At 35.9% G+C, this 16,632-nt stretch overlaps 2 protein-coding genes across 2 annotated transcripts in view; both read left to right on the top strand.

The window, feature by feature from the left end:
- The window catches only part of LOC117336224, a 34,642-nt gene that overhangs the window by 3,614 nt on the left and 14,396 nt on the right, over positions 1-16,632 (top strand). The gene's annotated exons all lie outside the window — the stretch shown is intronic.
- On the top strand, positions 9,487-16,260 carry LOC117336225. Its single transcript, XM_033896684.1, has 6 exons — positions 9,487-10,566; positions 11,523-11,649; positions 13,498-13,571; positions 13,900-14,314; positions 14,599-14,685; positions 15,116-16,260. The coding sequence occupies exons 4-6, from the start codon at positions 14,245-14,247 to the stop codon at positions 15,409-15,411; spliced, it is 453 nt and encodes a 150-aa protein (XP_033752575.1). The 5' UTR covers positions 9,487-10,566; positions 11,523-11,649; positions 13,498-13,571; positions 13,900-14,244; the 3' UTR covers positions 15,412-16,260.

Genomic DNA, 16,632 nt, shown 5'->3' with positions numbered 1-16,632 from the left:
ATCCATTGCTTGACAGAAATTGAGAAATACACTTGTTCTGTGCTTGTTCAAAGTCATAACTTGGAAACAGTTGAGAGCTTTTTTACCAAACATGGCCTGACCTCATAGCAGCAATGCCCTAAATATTGATCTCTGTCCTAGCGTCCATCCATCCGTCCATCCCAAAAGAATTTGATATCTGCTTCATATCTTTGTCACTACTACGTAGTCATTTGAATTTCATACTTTTGGTATAGGTTCATACTTTTGGTATAGGTTCACCATGGTGCAACAATGTCTCATTAAAAGTAGGTCACTGACCTACATTTTGACCTTTGACCTACATCAAAGATAAGTTTGTCCAGGCCCTTATCTCCTACACTACTGGTCACTAGAACTTCATACTTGAGATATGGATTCACCTTGGTTAAGCAGTGTGTCAAGTATCAAAACTAGGTCACTCTGACCTACACTTTGACCTTTGACCCACTTAAAAGAAAAACTTTGTCCAGACTCCATCTCCTACACTACTAGTCACTAGAACTTTATACTTGAGATATTGGTTCACCTTATCTATTACAAATGTATCATCTCTGCATTTTTAGCCCACCATCATCAGATGTTGGGCTATTCAAATCGCCCTGCGTCCGTCGTCCGTCCGGCCGTCCCTCCGTCCGTAAACAATTCTTGTTATCGCTATTTCTGAGAAAGTGCTGAAGGGATCTTTCTCAAATTTCATATGTAGGTTCCCTTGGTGCCTAGTTATGCATATTGCGTTTTGAGAACGATCGGAAAACAACATGGCCGACAGGCAGCCATCTTGGATTTTGACAATTGAAGTTTGTTATCGCTATTTCTGGGAAAGTACTGAAGGGATCTTTCTCAAATTTCATATGTAGGTTCCCCTTGGTGTGTAGTTATGCATATCGCATTTTGGGACCGATCGGAAAACAACATGGCCGACAGGCTGCCATCTTGGATTTTGACAATTGAAGTTTGTTATCGCTATTTCTGAGAAAGTACTGAAGGGATCTTTCTCAAATTTCATATGTAGGTTTCCCTTGGTGCTTAGTTATGCATATCGCATTTTTGGACCGATCGGAAAACAACATGGCCGACAGGCAGCCATCTTGGATTTTGACAATTGAAGTTTGTTATCGCCATTTCTCAGAAAATACTGAAGGGATCTTTCTCAAATTTCATATGTAGCTTCCTGTTGGTGCCTAGTTATGCATATCACATTTTGGGACCGATCAAAAAACAACATGGCCGACAGGCAGCCATTTTGGATTTTGACAATTGAAGTTTGTTATCGCTCTTTCTTAGAAAGTACTGAAGGGATCTTTCTCAAATTTTATTTGTAGGTTCGCCTTGGTGCCTAGTTATGCATATCGCATTTTGAGACTGATCGGTAAAACAACATGGCCGTCAGGCAGCCATCTTGGATTTTGACAATTGAAGTTTGTTATTGCTATTTCTGAGACAGTACTGAAGGGATCTTTCTCAAATTTCATATGTAGCTTCCCCTTGGTGCTTAGTTATGCATATCACATTTTTGGACCGATCGGAAAACAACATGGCCGACAGGCAGCCATCTTGGATTTTGACAATTGAAGTTTGTTATCGCTATTTCTGAGAGAGTACTGAAGGGATCTTTCTCAAACTTTTTTGTAAGTTCCTCTTGGTCTGTAGTTCTGCATATTGCATCTTGGGACCAATAGGGAAACAACATGGCCGACAGGCAGCCATCTTGGATTTTGACAATTGAAGTTTGCTATCGCTATTTCTCAGAAATTACTGAAAGGATCTTTCTGAAATTTCATTTGTATGTTGCCCTCTGTGCCTATTTATGCATATTGGATTGTTAGACCAGTCAGAAAACAACCTGGCCGACAGGCAGCCATCTTGTATTTTGACAATTGAGTTTGTTATCGCTATTTCACAGAAGGTACTGAAGGTATCTTTCTCAAATTTCATATGTAGGTTCCCCTTGGGCCCTGGTATTGTCTGCCCTGCAGGTAGGGCGTAAGAATTGTACCTGCTGCCCCCCATTGCATGATCGTAAGAGGCGACTAAATTTGGGATCTTATCTTTTCTCTTCTTTCTGAACAACTTTCTTCTTCCTAATGTCTCCCTTGACAATGCCTCACTTTTGGCCTTTAGTTGAGCGTTCGCCCCTGTGAGGAAGGCTTTGGGTTCTATCCCCTGGCCGAGACATACCAGAGTCTTTAAAAATGGTAGTTGCTTCTCCTGCTTAGCGCTCAGCATATTTGGAGTGGAACGACTGGTTCGCCCGTTGTCAGTATAATGTGACCGGGTGGGGTGTGTTGCTGGGTGTCTTCGGCAGTATGCTTCAGTGAGGTAGCACTATAAATCGGCAAAAGTTCCGGCCTATCACAAGGAGACTTCACACGAACATACCGCAGCCTCCCAAAACATACATGCGCACTCAACACACGCATGCATGTCGCACGCACGGGAGGCCGTCCTTAAATGACCTTAGCTGTTAATAGGACGTTAAACAAAATAAACCAAACCAAACCAAACCCTGGTATTGCATTTTGGGACCAATCCGAAAACAACATGGTCGACAGACAGCCATTATCGCTAAATCTTAAATTTGATATATAGGTTCCCCAGCTTGTTTGAAAAGTACTAGAGGGCTGTTTCTGAACTTACACAGATTAGTAAGACTTAGAGGAAGAGAAAAGTAGAGAAAAGATCAATCTGACATGGAACCTATGAAGATCATTCAATGGTGGGCGCCAAGATCCCTCTGGGATCTCTTGTTGGTTATAATTTTACATCTGATAATTTGACAAAATGTTCTTCAAAGGTCAAGGTCTCAAACTTAGGGCTTCTCATTTACCTTATATGATGAACAACAGAAAGATATGTTCTCTCCGTAACTTTACAATCAGTTAAAGTTTTGCCATAACCACACATGCCTGTTTGATAAATTTGCTACTGTCAAGGTCACTATCTGTCATCCTCCATCGGCAGTGTTGTCCCACTTTTCTGCAACTCCTTCAAAACTGATTGACAAAAGTTCAACAAACTTTAAGGGTTTTTAGGTCATCTGACCCGAAGGGTCAGGATGACCTATAGTGATCATGCTTCGTCCGTCGTCGTGCGCCGTGCGTAAACTTTTCACATTTCAATCTTCTTCTCAAGTTCCACCAGTGGGATTAAGCTGAAACTTGCCTGAAATGATCCTGAGATGATCCTGACCAAGTGTTGTTATTTTTCGGGTCGGTCCGAAATCCAAGATGGCCGCCATAGCCGCCATCTTGAAAAACACATTTTAAACTTCTTCTCAAGTTCCACCAGTGCTGCTGGGCTGAAACTTGCCAGAAATGATCCTGAGATGATCCTGACCAAGTGTTGTTATTTTTCGGGTCGGTCCGAAATCCAAGATGGCCGCCATAGCCGCCATCTTGAAAAACACATTTTAAACTTCTTCTCAAGTTCCACCAGTGCTATTGAGCTGAAACTTGCCAGAAATGATCCTGAGATGATCCCGACCAAGTGTTGTTATTTTTTGTGTCGGTCCGAAATCCAAGATGGCCGCCATAGCCGCCATCTTGAAAAACACATTTTAAACTTCTTCTCAAGTTCCACCAGTGCTATTGAGCTGAAACTTGCCAGAAATGATCCTGAGATGATCCCGACCAAGTGTTGTTATTTTTTGGGTCGGTCCGAAATCCAAGATGGCCGCCATAGCCGCCATCTTGAAAAACACATTTTAAACTTCTTTTCAAGTTCCACCAGTGCTATTGAGCTGAAACTTGCCAGAAATGATCCTGAGATGATCCTGACCAAGTGTTGTTATTTTTCGGGTCGGTCCGAAATCCAAGATGGCCGCCATAGCCGCCATCTTGAAAAAAACATTTTAAACTTCTTCTCAAGTTCCACCAGTGCTATTGAGCTGTAACTTGCCTGAAATGATCCTGAGATGATCCCGACCAAGTGTTGTTATTTTTCGGGTCTGTCCGAAATCCAAGATGGCCGCCATAGCCGCCATCTTGAAAAACACATTTTAAACTTCTTTTCAAGTTCCACCAGTGCTATTGAGCTGAAACTTGCCAGAAATGATCCTGAGATGATCCTGACCAAGTGTTGTTATTTTTCGGGTCGGTCCGAAATCCAAGATGGCCGCCATAGCCGCCATCTTGAAAAAACAGTTTAAACTATTACTCAAGTTCCACCAGTGCTGTTGGGCTGTAACTTGCCTGAAATGATCCTGAGATGATCCCGACCAAGTGTTGTTATTTTTCGGGTCTGTCCGAAATCCAAGATGGCCGCCATAGCCGCCATCTTGAAAAACACATTTTAAACTTCTTCTCAAGTTCCACCGGTGCTATTGAGCTGAAACTTGCCTGAAATATTCCTGAGATGATCCCGACCAAGTGTTGTTATTTTTCTGGTCGGTCCGAAATCCAAGATGGCCACCATAACCACCATCTTCAAAAACACATTTTAAACTTCTTCTCAAGTTCCACCAGTGCTGTTGGGCTGAAACTTGCCTGAAATATTCCTGAGATGATCCCGACCAAGTGTTGTTATTTTTTAGATTGATCTGAAATCCAAGATGGCCGCCATAGCCGCAATCTTAAAAAACACATTTTAAACTTCTTCTCCAGTTCCACTGGTGCCATTGAGCTGGAAATTGGTGAGGATGTTAAGGAAGAAGGGCCAACAAAGTGTTGTTGTTTTTTTTCGGCCTCGTAAAAACTTTAACATGGCAGCATTGACGGCCATTTTGTAACATGATTGCACAATCATGGTTTTCATGAACAACATCTATTTCAAACTTTTTCTCAAATTCCACCGATGGGATTCAGCTCTTATAACTTACCAGATATTATCCTTAGATGGTCCAGACCAAGTGTTATTATTTATTGGGTCGGTCAGAAATCCAAGATAGCCACCATGGCCAACAGTGCCACTATATACTTGCTACAGAGAATGCATACTACAATAATATAAAGGTTTTAATTTAGAGTCAGATGACCGTTAAGGCCCCTGGGCCTCTTGTTAGCTCACCTGGTCCGAAGGACCAAGGTGAGCTTATGCCATACCGTGGCGTCCGTCGTCCGTCCGTCCGTGCTTGCAATTGCTACCTTAGGTGGTTTGTTTTACGTCCAATCCGTTCTTCAGTGGTAGAAAATTCTTAAGCGGTAACCACTAAAGATGGACTGTTTTAATGTGCTGGAAATGACCTTAGGTGTAATCTGAGACTATGTCTTAAAAATCCCACTAAAGAAATTTTGTCCAACTGAAAAGGACTACTACGGACATTTTCCGGACATTGCCACAAAACGAGTGACAATCGGAATGTTTTTTGTTCTGTGTCATATGAATGAAGTAGTCCGAGGAGTGCCGAAAACGTACCGCGGGAGACGCCGCCATTACAGGCTTGCTTGTGATCAGGTAAGTCGAAATCCGAGTGTTCTAGTTAGTTATTTCAATTGATTTTATGAATCATTTACACGAAAATGCAGTTGTTAATCACCCTTTAACATTATTTAATCGTAAACGCAAATTGTTTAGTAACCAACCTAGTCAGATCGATTGAAAAACGTCTCTACTCTAGAAATCTGAATTAGCCTAACCTCGACGGGTTTGATCAACGGAGAGATTTACAATTTATAAACGAATTCAAGGCAAAATCTTAATCAAATCTCAGTTATCATCCTAGTCGAAGAATTAGCTTTTTTATGCATTATTAGCCTAGGCTATTCCTGTTTCAAGGCACGCGATTGGCCTAAAAATACTCTAGGGCGTGCTATTTTCAGCTTATACAATTTGTATCTGTATATTTGTCGACAGAGAAACTCTGAAAACCTTGCTAATGTATTGAAATATGTTAGGTACAGGGATGTTAATAACGCAATAAACAGAAAAATGTAGATATATTTGTCAACATTAAATGATGTACCAGCCGGTGATTTGTTGGTCTATTTAATTAAATCGCGCGATCGTAATGTAGGAACACGGCCTGCTTCTACGCTTGGACATTTCCACGAATATTAAATGATATTTATAACTATTATGTTAGGCCTAATATTCATGCGATGTATTTTCTAAATGGCACAGATTTATTACTTTGTAATTGCCCAGGGGTGTACAATTCCACTAGCCAGACGCCCGGGGCTATTAGTTTTCAGGTCAGGGCTAGCTGCTCTATGGCATGAAAAGTCAAATTGTTTCTGTACCAAAATTTTCGTTAATAAATCTACATTAAAAGCCAGTTTGTTTCTGTATACAGTTCTGACATTTGTAAACATGGTAACTGGTCAAGTTAATAAGATTTTTCAACCACAGGTAGTTGACATCGGTTCAACACGTTTCCCAAACGTAAATAATATCTTCATCTAGGTCTATCAAATGCTTAGTTATGCCATTGATAGCATTCAAGCGCACGAGTGATCCAGATGCAAACACGAGTGACCCAGATACGGACGGTCTGCCGACATGTCAGCATAGTTACAGAGATAATTAAGATAGGAATTAAATTATGAAGTGACAGTTAGTGATCATATCATATTTATTATTAGGATATATGGATCTTATTATCAGTTGAGTTAATCTTCCTGTTGAAATTGAAATTAGATCGTTGGTGCTGCTATATGTACAGGTCTGTTTTGATAGATGTTATATTCACAAAGCAGGCGTGATCACACCAAATTTGTTAAGCTGTTGGTTTTCTAAATAAAGTAGGGGAATCTTGTAGATATAAATATATTTGACAGATTGACAATTGTCATAACATTTTCACCTGAAAAACTCGACTTAACATTGTTTTAAATTAAAATTTGAGCTTTACTTGAATTGTCATGATAATAATTTCCTATGATTATGATTAAAAGTTAAAAGTTCATTGACATTGGCACCTTTAGTTCCATTCCAATACAATTTGCTAGCTATAAGTTTTTCCCTCAGGAAATGAGATGGAGAACAAACATATCTAGAAAGTAGTGGATCAGAGTGAATTAAACGTCAAGTTCACTATGACATGAAACCAGAACTATTTTAAAGTAGTGATTGAGTTGGTAATGTGTTGGTTTATTTAAACTAGCAGCTTTAAATTTTTGAAATTAATTATTTCCTCTCATATAATTTAGATTGAAGTATATTTCAGTTTAACTATTCAAAATACAATATTGACATGTCGTTGTATAGGTACATGCAACAGTCAGAAAGTTTTAACTCTTATCTACAACCAGTAAAATAAAATCCATATTTTTATACTCTTAATTATTTTGAAGTGTGTAAACTTATTTTACTGTACAGTTAATTTTTTTCGCAATAGTTATGACTATTTTCACACACAGACCATATAACATTCTGAACAATATTAAAATTGTTGAATTCTTTGTTAAATGGCAAGATTCTGATCAATTATGTTGAGGGAAAGGTACATTTCGGAAAACAATATTTAAATAGAATACATGTATTGAAAAATTTCAAAAGTGCAGGGCTAGTAGAATTTTCATCAGGGCTAGGGGAAAAAATAAGCTACTAGCCCTTGGGCTAGTGGAAAATTTTCAGAATTGTACACCCCTGATTGCACAAAAACACTTGTTGATTTAAAAAAATCAAGTTTCTCCAGCCTGATCTTTTCACTAATCTCAGACTGTATGACAACAGAACAGTGCTCCATCATCACTTTGACGGTCTGTTTAAAGTAGAAACATTAGAGTTAGTATGGAAGTATCCAACGTACCCTCAATTTTTGTTTATTAAGGGTCATCTTAATTGTAAACTGATATTTCCTGTTGCAATGTGACATAAAAAAACCTGATTGTAAAATTCTGATTTATTTTCAATATCATTGATATTTTTGAAAGTGAAAAAATATAGGTACCCGTACACACATTTCATTCACCAAAATTGTTGGTCCATAATTTCATATTATAGCCCAAATGGGAATCTTTAATTAACTGTACACAAATGTTGAACCAATTTCAAAAGCAATGATCAATATTGACGATTCTTACTTTTAATATTTCACAGAGATGTAAAAACACTGTAAATGATTGACAATGGAGAGAGTAGAAGTTTTGGGCTTTTGCTTGTTCTATATTGTTAATTTCTTGTTGAGAATATTCTCATTCATCAATCCAGAGTTTTATGGATTGTTTGTTACAAGCTCATTTTTGGTCGACCTGATATTTTTACTGGTTGTTTTGATTTGGTCTGGTTATCTCCATTGTCATGAAGAAAGGTGTCTGAACAGCTAGGTCATATATGTGGTAAGGTTCTCTATATTTTTTACATTCTATTGAATTCTAAGTTATTTATGATATATTTACATTTGCTCTGCATTGCAACTATATAACAGACCATGTGAAATACGCCGGTCCGTCGGACAATGTCTGGCAAATTTGCTGTCGGTCCGGTAACCCGCCATATCGGTCTGGACCGATTGTCCGGTACTATGAATGTTGAAATTATGAGTTGTAAATACTTAATGATTAACTGAAGAAAATATGAATTTATAATGAACGGAATCTTTTCGATGAGCCCATCACAGGTAAAACAGTTCTCCGCTATTCCTGCATTTTGATTGGTTACCGATAGTGACCTGTAGGTAATTATTTCCTAACCTGAATAATGTGCAGTGATTTCTAGTATGAGTGCAATCATTTAATACGATCCTACAGCGTACATTATTTTTGTTTACGCAATGTATTTTATGCAGGTAGGGCTATGCATATTATATAGTCAGAAACATCAGATTTGGAGCCGTCAAAACATAGACAGATATCTTTGAAACTTAATCCTCATCGGTTAAATTGTTGTACATTTAAAAACTTTATTCTTTGCCAAACTTTGAATCATACATAGTTGAAGTATGAATATACTTCAACCATTGTTGTGTTTCAGGGTTCCAGGGTCCAGGTCACCGTCATCGGTAGCTAGGGCTTTATATAGCAATGGGTGTTATAGGACCATATCAACATTTGCTAAAACATTCATTACTTACATTTTAATGTAGTGTTATTATTAATTTCGCTATATTCCGTCTCCAAGCGTCGGACCAAATGTTGAACATTATATAATTATATATAAACTACAACACACATTAATACTGTATGCTCTATGCAGAGCAAATGTAAATATAAAGTTTTGTTTGTTTGTGTTTTACATCCTATTAATAGCTATGGTCGTTTAAGGTTGAGAGACCAATGCTGATCTGCCCATATTTTCACTTCAATATTTTTGCAAGTTTTTGTAAAGTTAAACTATGTTACGAAAATTTCTCAAAATTTGTGAGTGTATTTTTGGTAAATCTGACTCCATTTCAAAATTCTTTAAAGAGATTATATGTTCAGAAGTACTACAATGATTAAAATGACATTGACTTCATTATAATAACAGATAAAACACCTCGTACATGTAATTCACAGTTTAAAGCTTTTAAAATTAGGATCATCTGATCTGATCAAGAATAACGTATAGCTGTTTTGTTGTATCCGCTAACATTACTGTGCATAGATCTAGAATGTCAATATTTTGAACTAGATTTTTTATCCTGACCAAATGCTGATATTTTACCGGCCAGTTTGAAAAAGAAATCACCAATAAACCTGAGCGACCACTCAAACACCAAAATGTTTCCACACGAGACCAATACCATATACAAAATGTACATGTACATGTCCGACAAGATATGATAAGTAAATAAATTGCCACTGAACACTATTGAACATTCATGATCATTACTTAAGTTAGGTTTGGTTTGAAACAAGTTACCACTTATTAACCATTTTGGTGTGTAGTACATAAAGCCCCAGTATACTAAAATCACTAATGTCTTTGGACAAGTAGGAAGAAAAATGAAAAATTTTAAAATGCGTTGAGAGTACTAAATGTACTCAGGATTTTAAATTTAGTTGTAAATTTAATACATTGTGAAGACGATTGTAGGTTTATTAGGCCATAAACAAATCCAATGTTTCAGCTAACAGAAACAGTTCCGACTTTACAAAAAGAATGTATAAAATCGCAAATTTAATTCTTCATGTTTTGTTTTGACAGATTTGCCTAATTGTGTCTGGAATTGTAGACTAAGTAGAATTTAATTTTGAAGTTTATGATGGAACAAGTTTTGGCGGATATCCCTTTTGGTTTCATTGGTTTTCTCTCTGACTTCGAATTTTCTGAAGCTTGCTCTTTTTGTTCTGATTTTAATTTTGATGTTCTAGAGTTATTTATTTGTGGATTAAACTATTTGGTTTTCTTCAATGCTGTAGAGTTTAATTCCACTGTTGTCGTAATTTCACTTAAAGCCATCTGATAAAAGCAACACATATGATTAAGCATTAAAAGTAAGTATACAATGCAGACAATCACATAAAAAGCGTTGTTCCTGCATAAAGTTTCATTAAAGGGTTTGCTAGTACAGTGTGTATTATTTATCATTTATCAAAGCTCTGTAATTGTTAAAATAGAGCATATTGAAATTAATAGATGTAATTATTATTAAATACAATTCAGTGATTTGCTTTTATTTCAGTCAGTACCAGCTGGTATTTACAATGATGGCATCCAGATCTAGACGTCGGCAACAAACAGCAGGTATATTTTTTTTCTTGTTCATAATTATAGTATAGTTGCCCATTAGTTGGGGAACTCTATCCAGTGCTTTATATAGGGTGGTCATGATCAGGTGGAGTAGTGGGAGAGCATTCGCCTTTTACCAAGACGACCGGGGTATTGATACCCCGTCTGGACATGAATAGGTTATGGGTCACTTACCCTTGTACCCTTGAAATTGGAAATTTTAGCCTAGAATTTGATGAAATATGCATTAGCTTCAATTCTGTATAATAAGTCACTTTATTAATTTTCATTATATGCTGTCTTTTTTTTATCCTATTGGTTTACACTGATTGAAGTTAGAATTTTATTATAGCTAATTAAATTTTCTGGATATCAGTATGCTTCCGTGACTGCTTTTAGTATTTTTGATGTAAAGTCTAGACATGAATATAAAACTAGCAATTTTTGTTGTCTTTTGTATACGTTAAAACTTAAAAGTTTTTGAAGGCCCTTAAATTTACGCAGAAAGGCCCTACAAGGCCAGAAATTTCATAACAATATTCCTGTACGAACCCTGTCTATATATGTGTACACTTCATTCTTGTATGATGATCTTCAATTTCTAGGCTTGAAATGATATTACACTTAATGCCTGTCTCAAGCTCTCTAGCTTAGGGAATAACATATTTTATTGATGTATTATACTTTATAGTTTTAGTACTGTTCTCTGACCATGCATGTGTTCAGTTGATTCTGAGCAATGATTGATAACAGAATTTAGATTATTCTTTCCGTTATATTATTTGTAGGGTTAAAAAGACATTTTCAATCTGTGACAAAGAGTTGATCTCAATGAAGAGATTCAAAATCATACCTAGGTTTATTCTAAACAGTCGATTGAATGCATATATATCGCAGCAATATTTGCTAAACATGTGAATAGGATTTAAGTTACAAAATAACTTTTTGAGATTTTCTTGTTCATTTTGCAGATTTACAAATACCATGCCCGGTTGGCCACCCAGTTTGGGTTAAGTTAACAGGGGATGGAGGTGGGGCATGGTGGCCAGGAAAACTTTTAAGAATAGACGAAGTGTACTTTTGGAGTGATCAAAGCAGGTAAAACATGACAAACAAAACATAATTGTATTTTTTCGAGACTGATTGTCTTTACTTATCAATGTATTTTGATAATTTTTTGGAGGGGTAAACATGGAAAGTAGTTGTTGGATGCATGTTTGATATATCTGCTATAACATGTATCAAATTACAATTCTACATACATTTGTATTTAACTATAATTAACAATTTTTCCTAAATGTCATAATTAGCTCATAATTTGACCAATTCTAAAAAAACAAACAACTAAGTCTTACTAAAAATCACAGGAAAATTCTTTGTAATTAATTGGGCTAATAGTTCAATTGACATCAAACTAAAGTTATAATCACACAAAAGAAAAGCATCTCCATATCAAAATTTAGTTCTTCGCCATCTTTTCAGTGCTTTCAAAGATTTCAGAAAGCACCCATTTTATTTTTGTGAAATATGCACAACCACTTTTACTTTCCACATCAAAGAGAGGGACATAAAAGTATTGGCCAATCTTGGATGAGCCTTAGCTTTCCGAATTGTCCTACTTATTATAATATTATATATATAAACTCTGTAACTACAAAATATATTGCGGAGGAAGTACACCTCCCTGTACCAATACTCTAATTACCAAGGATCGATTGTTCTTTACCATGACCATTCTGTAAGATAATATATCAGTTAGCTTGTAACAAATAACATTCATCTCTAATTCTTAACATTTAAAATTTTTAAGGTGTAATGTAACCAGAGCAACTGTGAAACCATTTGAAATTTCTCACAGTTTAGTGAAGTTCACAAGAGGTACAGTGTAAAGAGTTATGTTGCTGTTGATGTTTCTATTTCAGTGTTAGGGAGTCATGGTTTTAGAATCCGGTAATCCTATTAAACAATTTTGATGAAGAGCCAATTCTTACAGTTGTCTTGATAAGTTGATGTTTAAGAAGAATACCAAAAATATGTCTTACTGTTTGAAGTGTTCCTGAAGCACAAAGTATGTATTGAAAAAATGTTTTAAAGCAGTTAAGGGCAGTATAATCCTGAGGATATTACTGTGGGCTTTTTGATGATGACCAGCAAGCGAGGAAAAATTCTAGATATTCTTAATATAAAGTGAAAAATATACCAACTTTATACAAAAAAAAAAACCAGCAAAATATTTCTAATTTAACCAAATTATAGGGAAGAAGGTGACCAACATGACTCCCTAACCATTTTCAATTTGATGTTCAGTTTGATTTAAATGTTATGATTATGTGATCAGCCACAACAAATCAGTGTTGATGAGTTCTAAGAGTGTGTGAGAGAAAGACATCAGATCAGAGTTGCAATGCTAGCAGTTTGTTACTATAATAACTACCATCTGACACTTAAAAAAAATTATTCAACTTGACTCATTATGCTGTTAAGTATACATAAAATCACGATAAAAAATATTTAAGTGTATTTCTTAAAAATATATGGTAAAAATTGTTTTTTTACTCATTGTTAAAGGATAAGTTTTGTTTAGTAATATGCAGACATATCATTGAAACCTTTCATTGTGGCTGGTAAATACAAACATTAAGAAATAAGCTGTTGCTAGTGCTCTTTTCACATAGAGATTTTACAGCTTACTCGAGACTTTCTTTATTTTCTCTTTTTCAAATTGCCATTTGTCTGGCTGTCCTTAAACCATTCTTGCTATCTCTTTTTCTTTAAAGGTACTGGATGATGAATCATTGTCAAACTTCATATTTGGAGTCCCCTTTTTCTGTAGTTGTGCATGGTCCATTTTAAAAATACATTGAAGATCTCTTGAGAATATTTTGACTTGCAATTTTTTATCATGGCACCACGATTTGTCTTAAATAAGATGTGTTTTTCTTTCAGGACAGTTAAGATGCGCAGAGGACAAAGAGAATTTTGAAACAGATCTCAAAAGAGCATTGGCTCTACATCAAAAGGTGATTATTTATCAAAAAAAATTTCACACAATGAATTTTTGTTTTTCTTGTTATCGCCCTGTAAGCAGAAAGTAGCAATTTTAAAATGTAGTTACTGTTAAATCATGATATACATGTACAAAAAAAGTCAATTTAAGTTTATGTAAGCAAGATTCATTCATAAGGAGTATCAAACTGATTTCATGAAGCAATTTGCAGTGAAAAAAAACAGCTAAAAATCTATCCCTTGTCCCTTTAAAAGATGTAGAAATACCGATGACTTTGTTGGCTAAATAGGCAAGCTTGGTAATGATAGAAAAATGCTAATGTGAACTCTTATGATTCTAAGGGAACTCCAGACACTGTCAGTGAAGGCAGCGATACTAAGGGAAATCCAGACACTGTCAGTGAAGGCAACGATACTAAGGGAAATCCAGGCACTGTCAGTGAAGGCAACGATACTAAGGGAAATCCAGACACTGTCAGTGAAGGCAACGATACTAAGGGAAATCCAGACACTGTCAGTGAAGGCAACGATACTAAGGGAAATCCAGACACTGTCAGTGAAGGCAACGATACTAAGGGAAATCCAGACACTGTCAGTGAAGGCAACGACTCTAAGGGAAATCCAGACACTGTCAGTGAAGGCAACGATACTAAGGGAAATGCAGACACTGTCAGTGAAGGAAAACTGATGTTGATCCAAGATTTCAATGCAGTCAGCAAATTCAAAGGCAAAAGTATTCAAGAGATCAGTGTAGATGGTAAGAATGTTTACAGCACCTAGATAGAAATGCTTCTATTATTTCATTTCGGAACCAGTTTTTAAAAGAATGAATATCGAAGATATATTCTGATGTACATTTGCATTACTTTGAAATGCCCAGACCAAGATACAATAAAAGTCTCAGTTGCTAGTTTACTAACCCTATTCTATATTAAAAATTGATTTGTTCAAATCTAAAAAATAGCATTCACTATTTGATTTTGGAGGGTTGAGTCCTTTAAGGGTTTGTGTCTATACAAAATGATTTTGATTTCGTTTTAGAAATCATACAAGAAGGAGAAGACTTTGTCTCTGGGAATTCTAGTGACATTGAGGCGGCATTGCACCAAAAAAGTCAGGAGAACACAGGTATACCATTGGTTGGATTTCGGTGAAAGTTGGTACATAGGGGTATTGAGGGCAGCCAAAGAAAATGGTACCATTTACGAAACCATCCGTTGCCATGGTAACGGATCCTGGTCTCTGATTGGTTGAAATTTAGATCAGCACTGTTATCATGGTTACAAAATGGAGGCTTCTGATTGGTCTAAATTTAGCATAATTTACGACTGTAGGGGTAGTTTGGGGGACATTATAGTAACTAGCGGTTACAATAGTACTTTTTGTTTAATACTGCTTTATTGCTAAAATTTGGAATTGTTTGAATCATTAAATAATTGGTCCACTTGTACCGCTGCTAGTATATCATTGATACTTTATAGCCGGATGATCATTAAAGTCCATTGCCTTTTGTTTTTCAAGAATGTACATTTTAATATTGCTTTTTTAATTCATTCAGAAATGGAATCGGAGGAAACACCAGAAGCTATGGAATTGGAGGAAATCCCACAAACTTCCAGACCACTGCCACCAAAAGAGAAAAAAGCGACAAAACAGAGAGTTAAATGGACATGTGAAGAAATCGAAGAGGTTGAAAAGCTCTTCCAGGACAACTTAAAAAATGGGAAATGTCCTGGTTTCAAGGAAGTCAAGAAATGCATTGCTATAAGCAAAACACAGAATGGACTTATCCACAACAGACAGTGGGAGACCATTAAAAAGAAAGTTTGGAATCTAATCCAAAAAAAAAAGTAGCTCTTCAAATGTGTATTAACTATCTCTGAAAATTGACTGACCAGCCCTAATGTTTAGCTCTCCTGATAATAGGGAGCAATTGCTATTCACTCTGTCGACAGATGTTATAGAACTTGGTGACTGTTAAGGCTCTTGGGTCTCTTGTTTTTGTTTAAGTGTTCAGTTTCAACAAGATGACAAAGCAGTCATGAAGACATTGATCAGCTAGTGTTCTTGTTAACTGCATTGAAGTAAATTTCAGTATAAAAACAATATTGTAACATATTCTATTATTATATTGTGAGGGGAACATTCTGACCTCTAACAGAAATATTTCATAATGAGCATTCAAATTTAACTGACAAGCCATTTCCTGAAAACGTTTTAAAATTCAATGTTTTAGTCGAGACAATTTTTGTCATTTATTTAGTTACTGATGAGTAACTACAGTTTTCAGATAAAAATGCTTCTTCTTGACATAATGTGAAATAATTTTAACATATTAGTTTTTAAAAAAACAGGTAGTTTACAAACAAAGTGGAGGGGAACCTATTTTGTTTGCTCCGTTTCTTATTATCATTATTATTCGGCTTTCTTCGATCTTTCAATTATGGACTTGTCCAGCGATTTCCTCCTAAAGCACTGGTTTTAAGTACATAAATGTCGGTATTGATGTCTTCACTTTGATAGATATTTGTGTGTTAATGATTACATTTATTAACAAAACACAACTTGTATGTCCCATTAAAAAGGAAGAAACTTTTCTTAATGTGAGTGTGTGTGTGTGTTTCACATGGTTTTCAAATTAATTTGTGGGAATTATTTCATGGAAATATGTAAAATCCTCAATAAACAGGAGTTTTTGTTGGATTTTGTTTGATTGTTGATTATTTTATGGACTACAACAAATCTACTTTATAACAAAGATGCTTTAGTTTTGTATACAATAGAGATTTGTACTAAAATAATTTTACACAGTTTTTGAATTGTACCTCAGCAGAAGCTAAGGTGACACTGTCGAAAGACATCAAAAACTAAATTACAATTAGAACAGCACGATTATAGATACATGTAGGTTTATGTTCGAGCTTGATACTTACAGACATATTGTATGACTGAATTTCTCCAGGAAATTCAGCCCCTTATAGTCGAGGGCCTCGCAGATTTTGGGATGTTTTTGAACAATTGAATTATGAATTATGTAAACATTGTTTTACACAACCATTCAACATTGGCATTTCG

This window comes from Pecten maximus, chromosome 10 (genome assembly GCF_902652985.1).
Source record: "Pecten maximus chromosome 10, xPecMax1.1, whole genome shotgun sequence".
Classification (NCBI taxonomy): Eukaryota; Metazoa; Mollusca; class Bivalvia; order Pectinida; family Pectinidae; genus Pecten; species Pecten maximus.
This window is presented reverse-complemented; position numbering and strand designations above follow the sequence as displayed.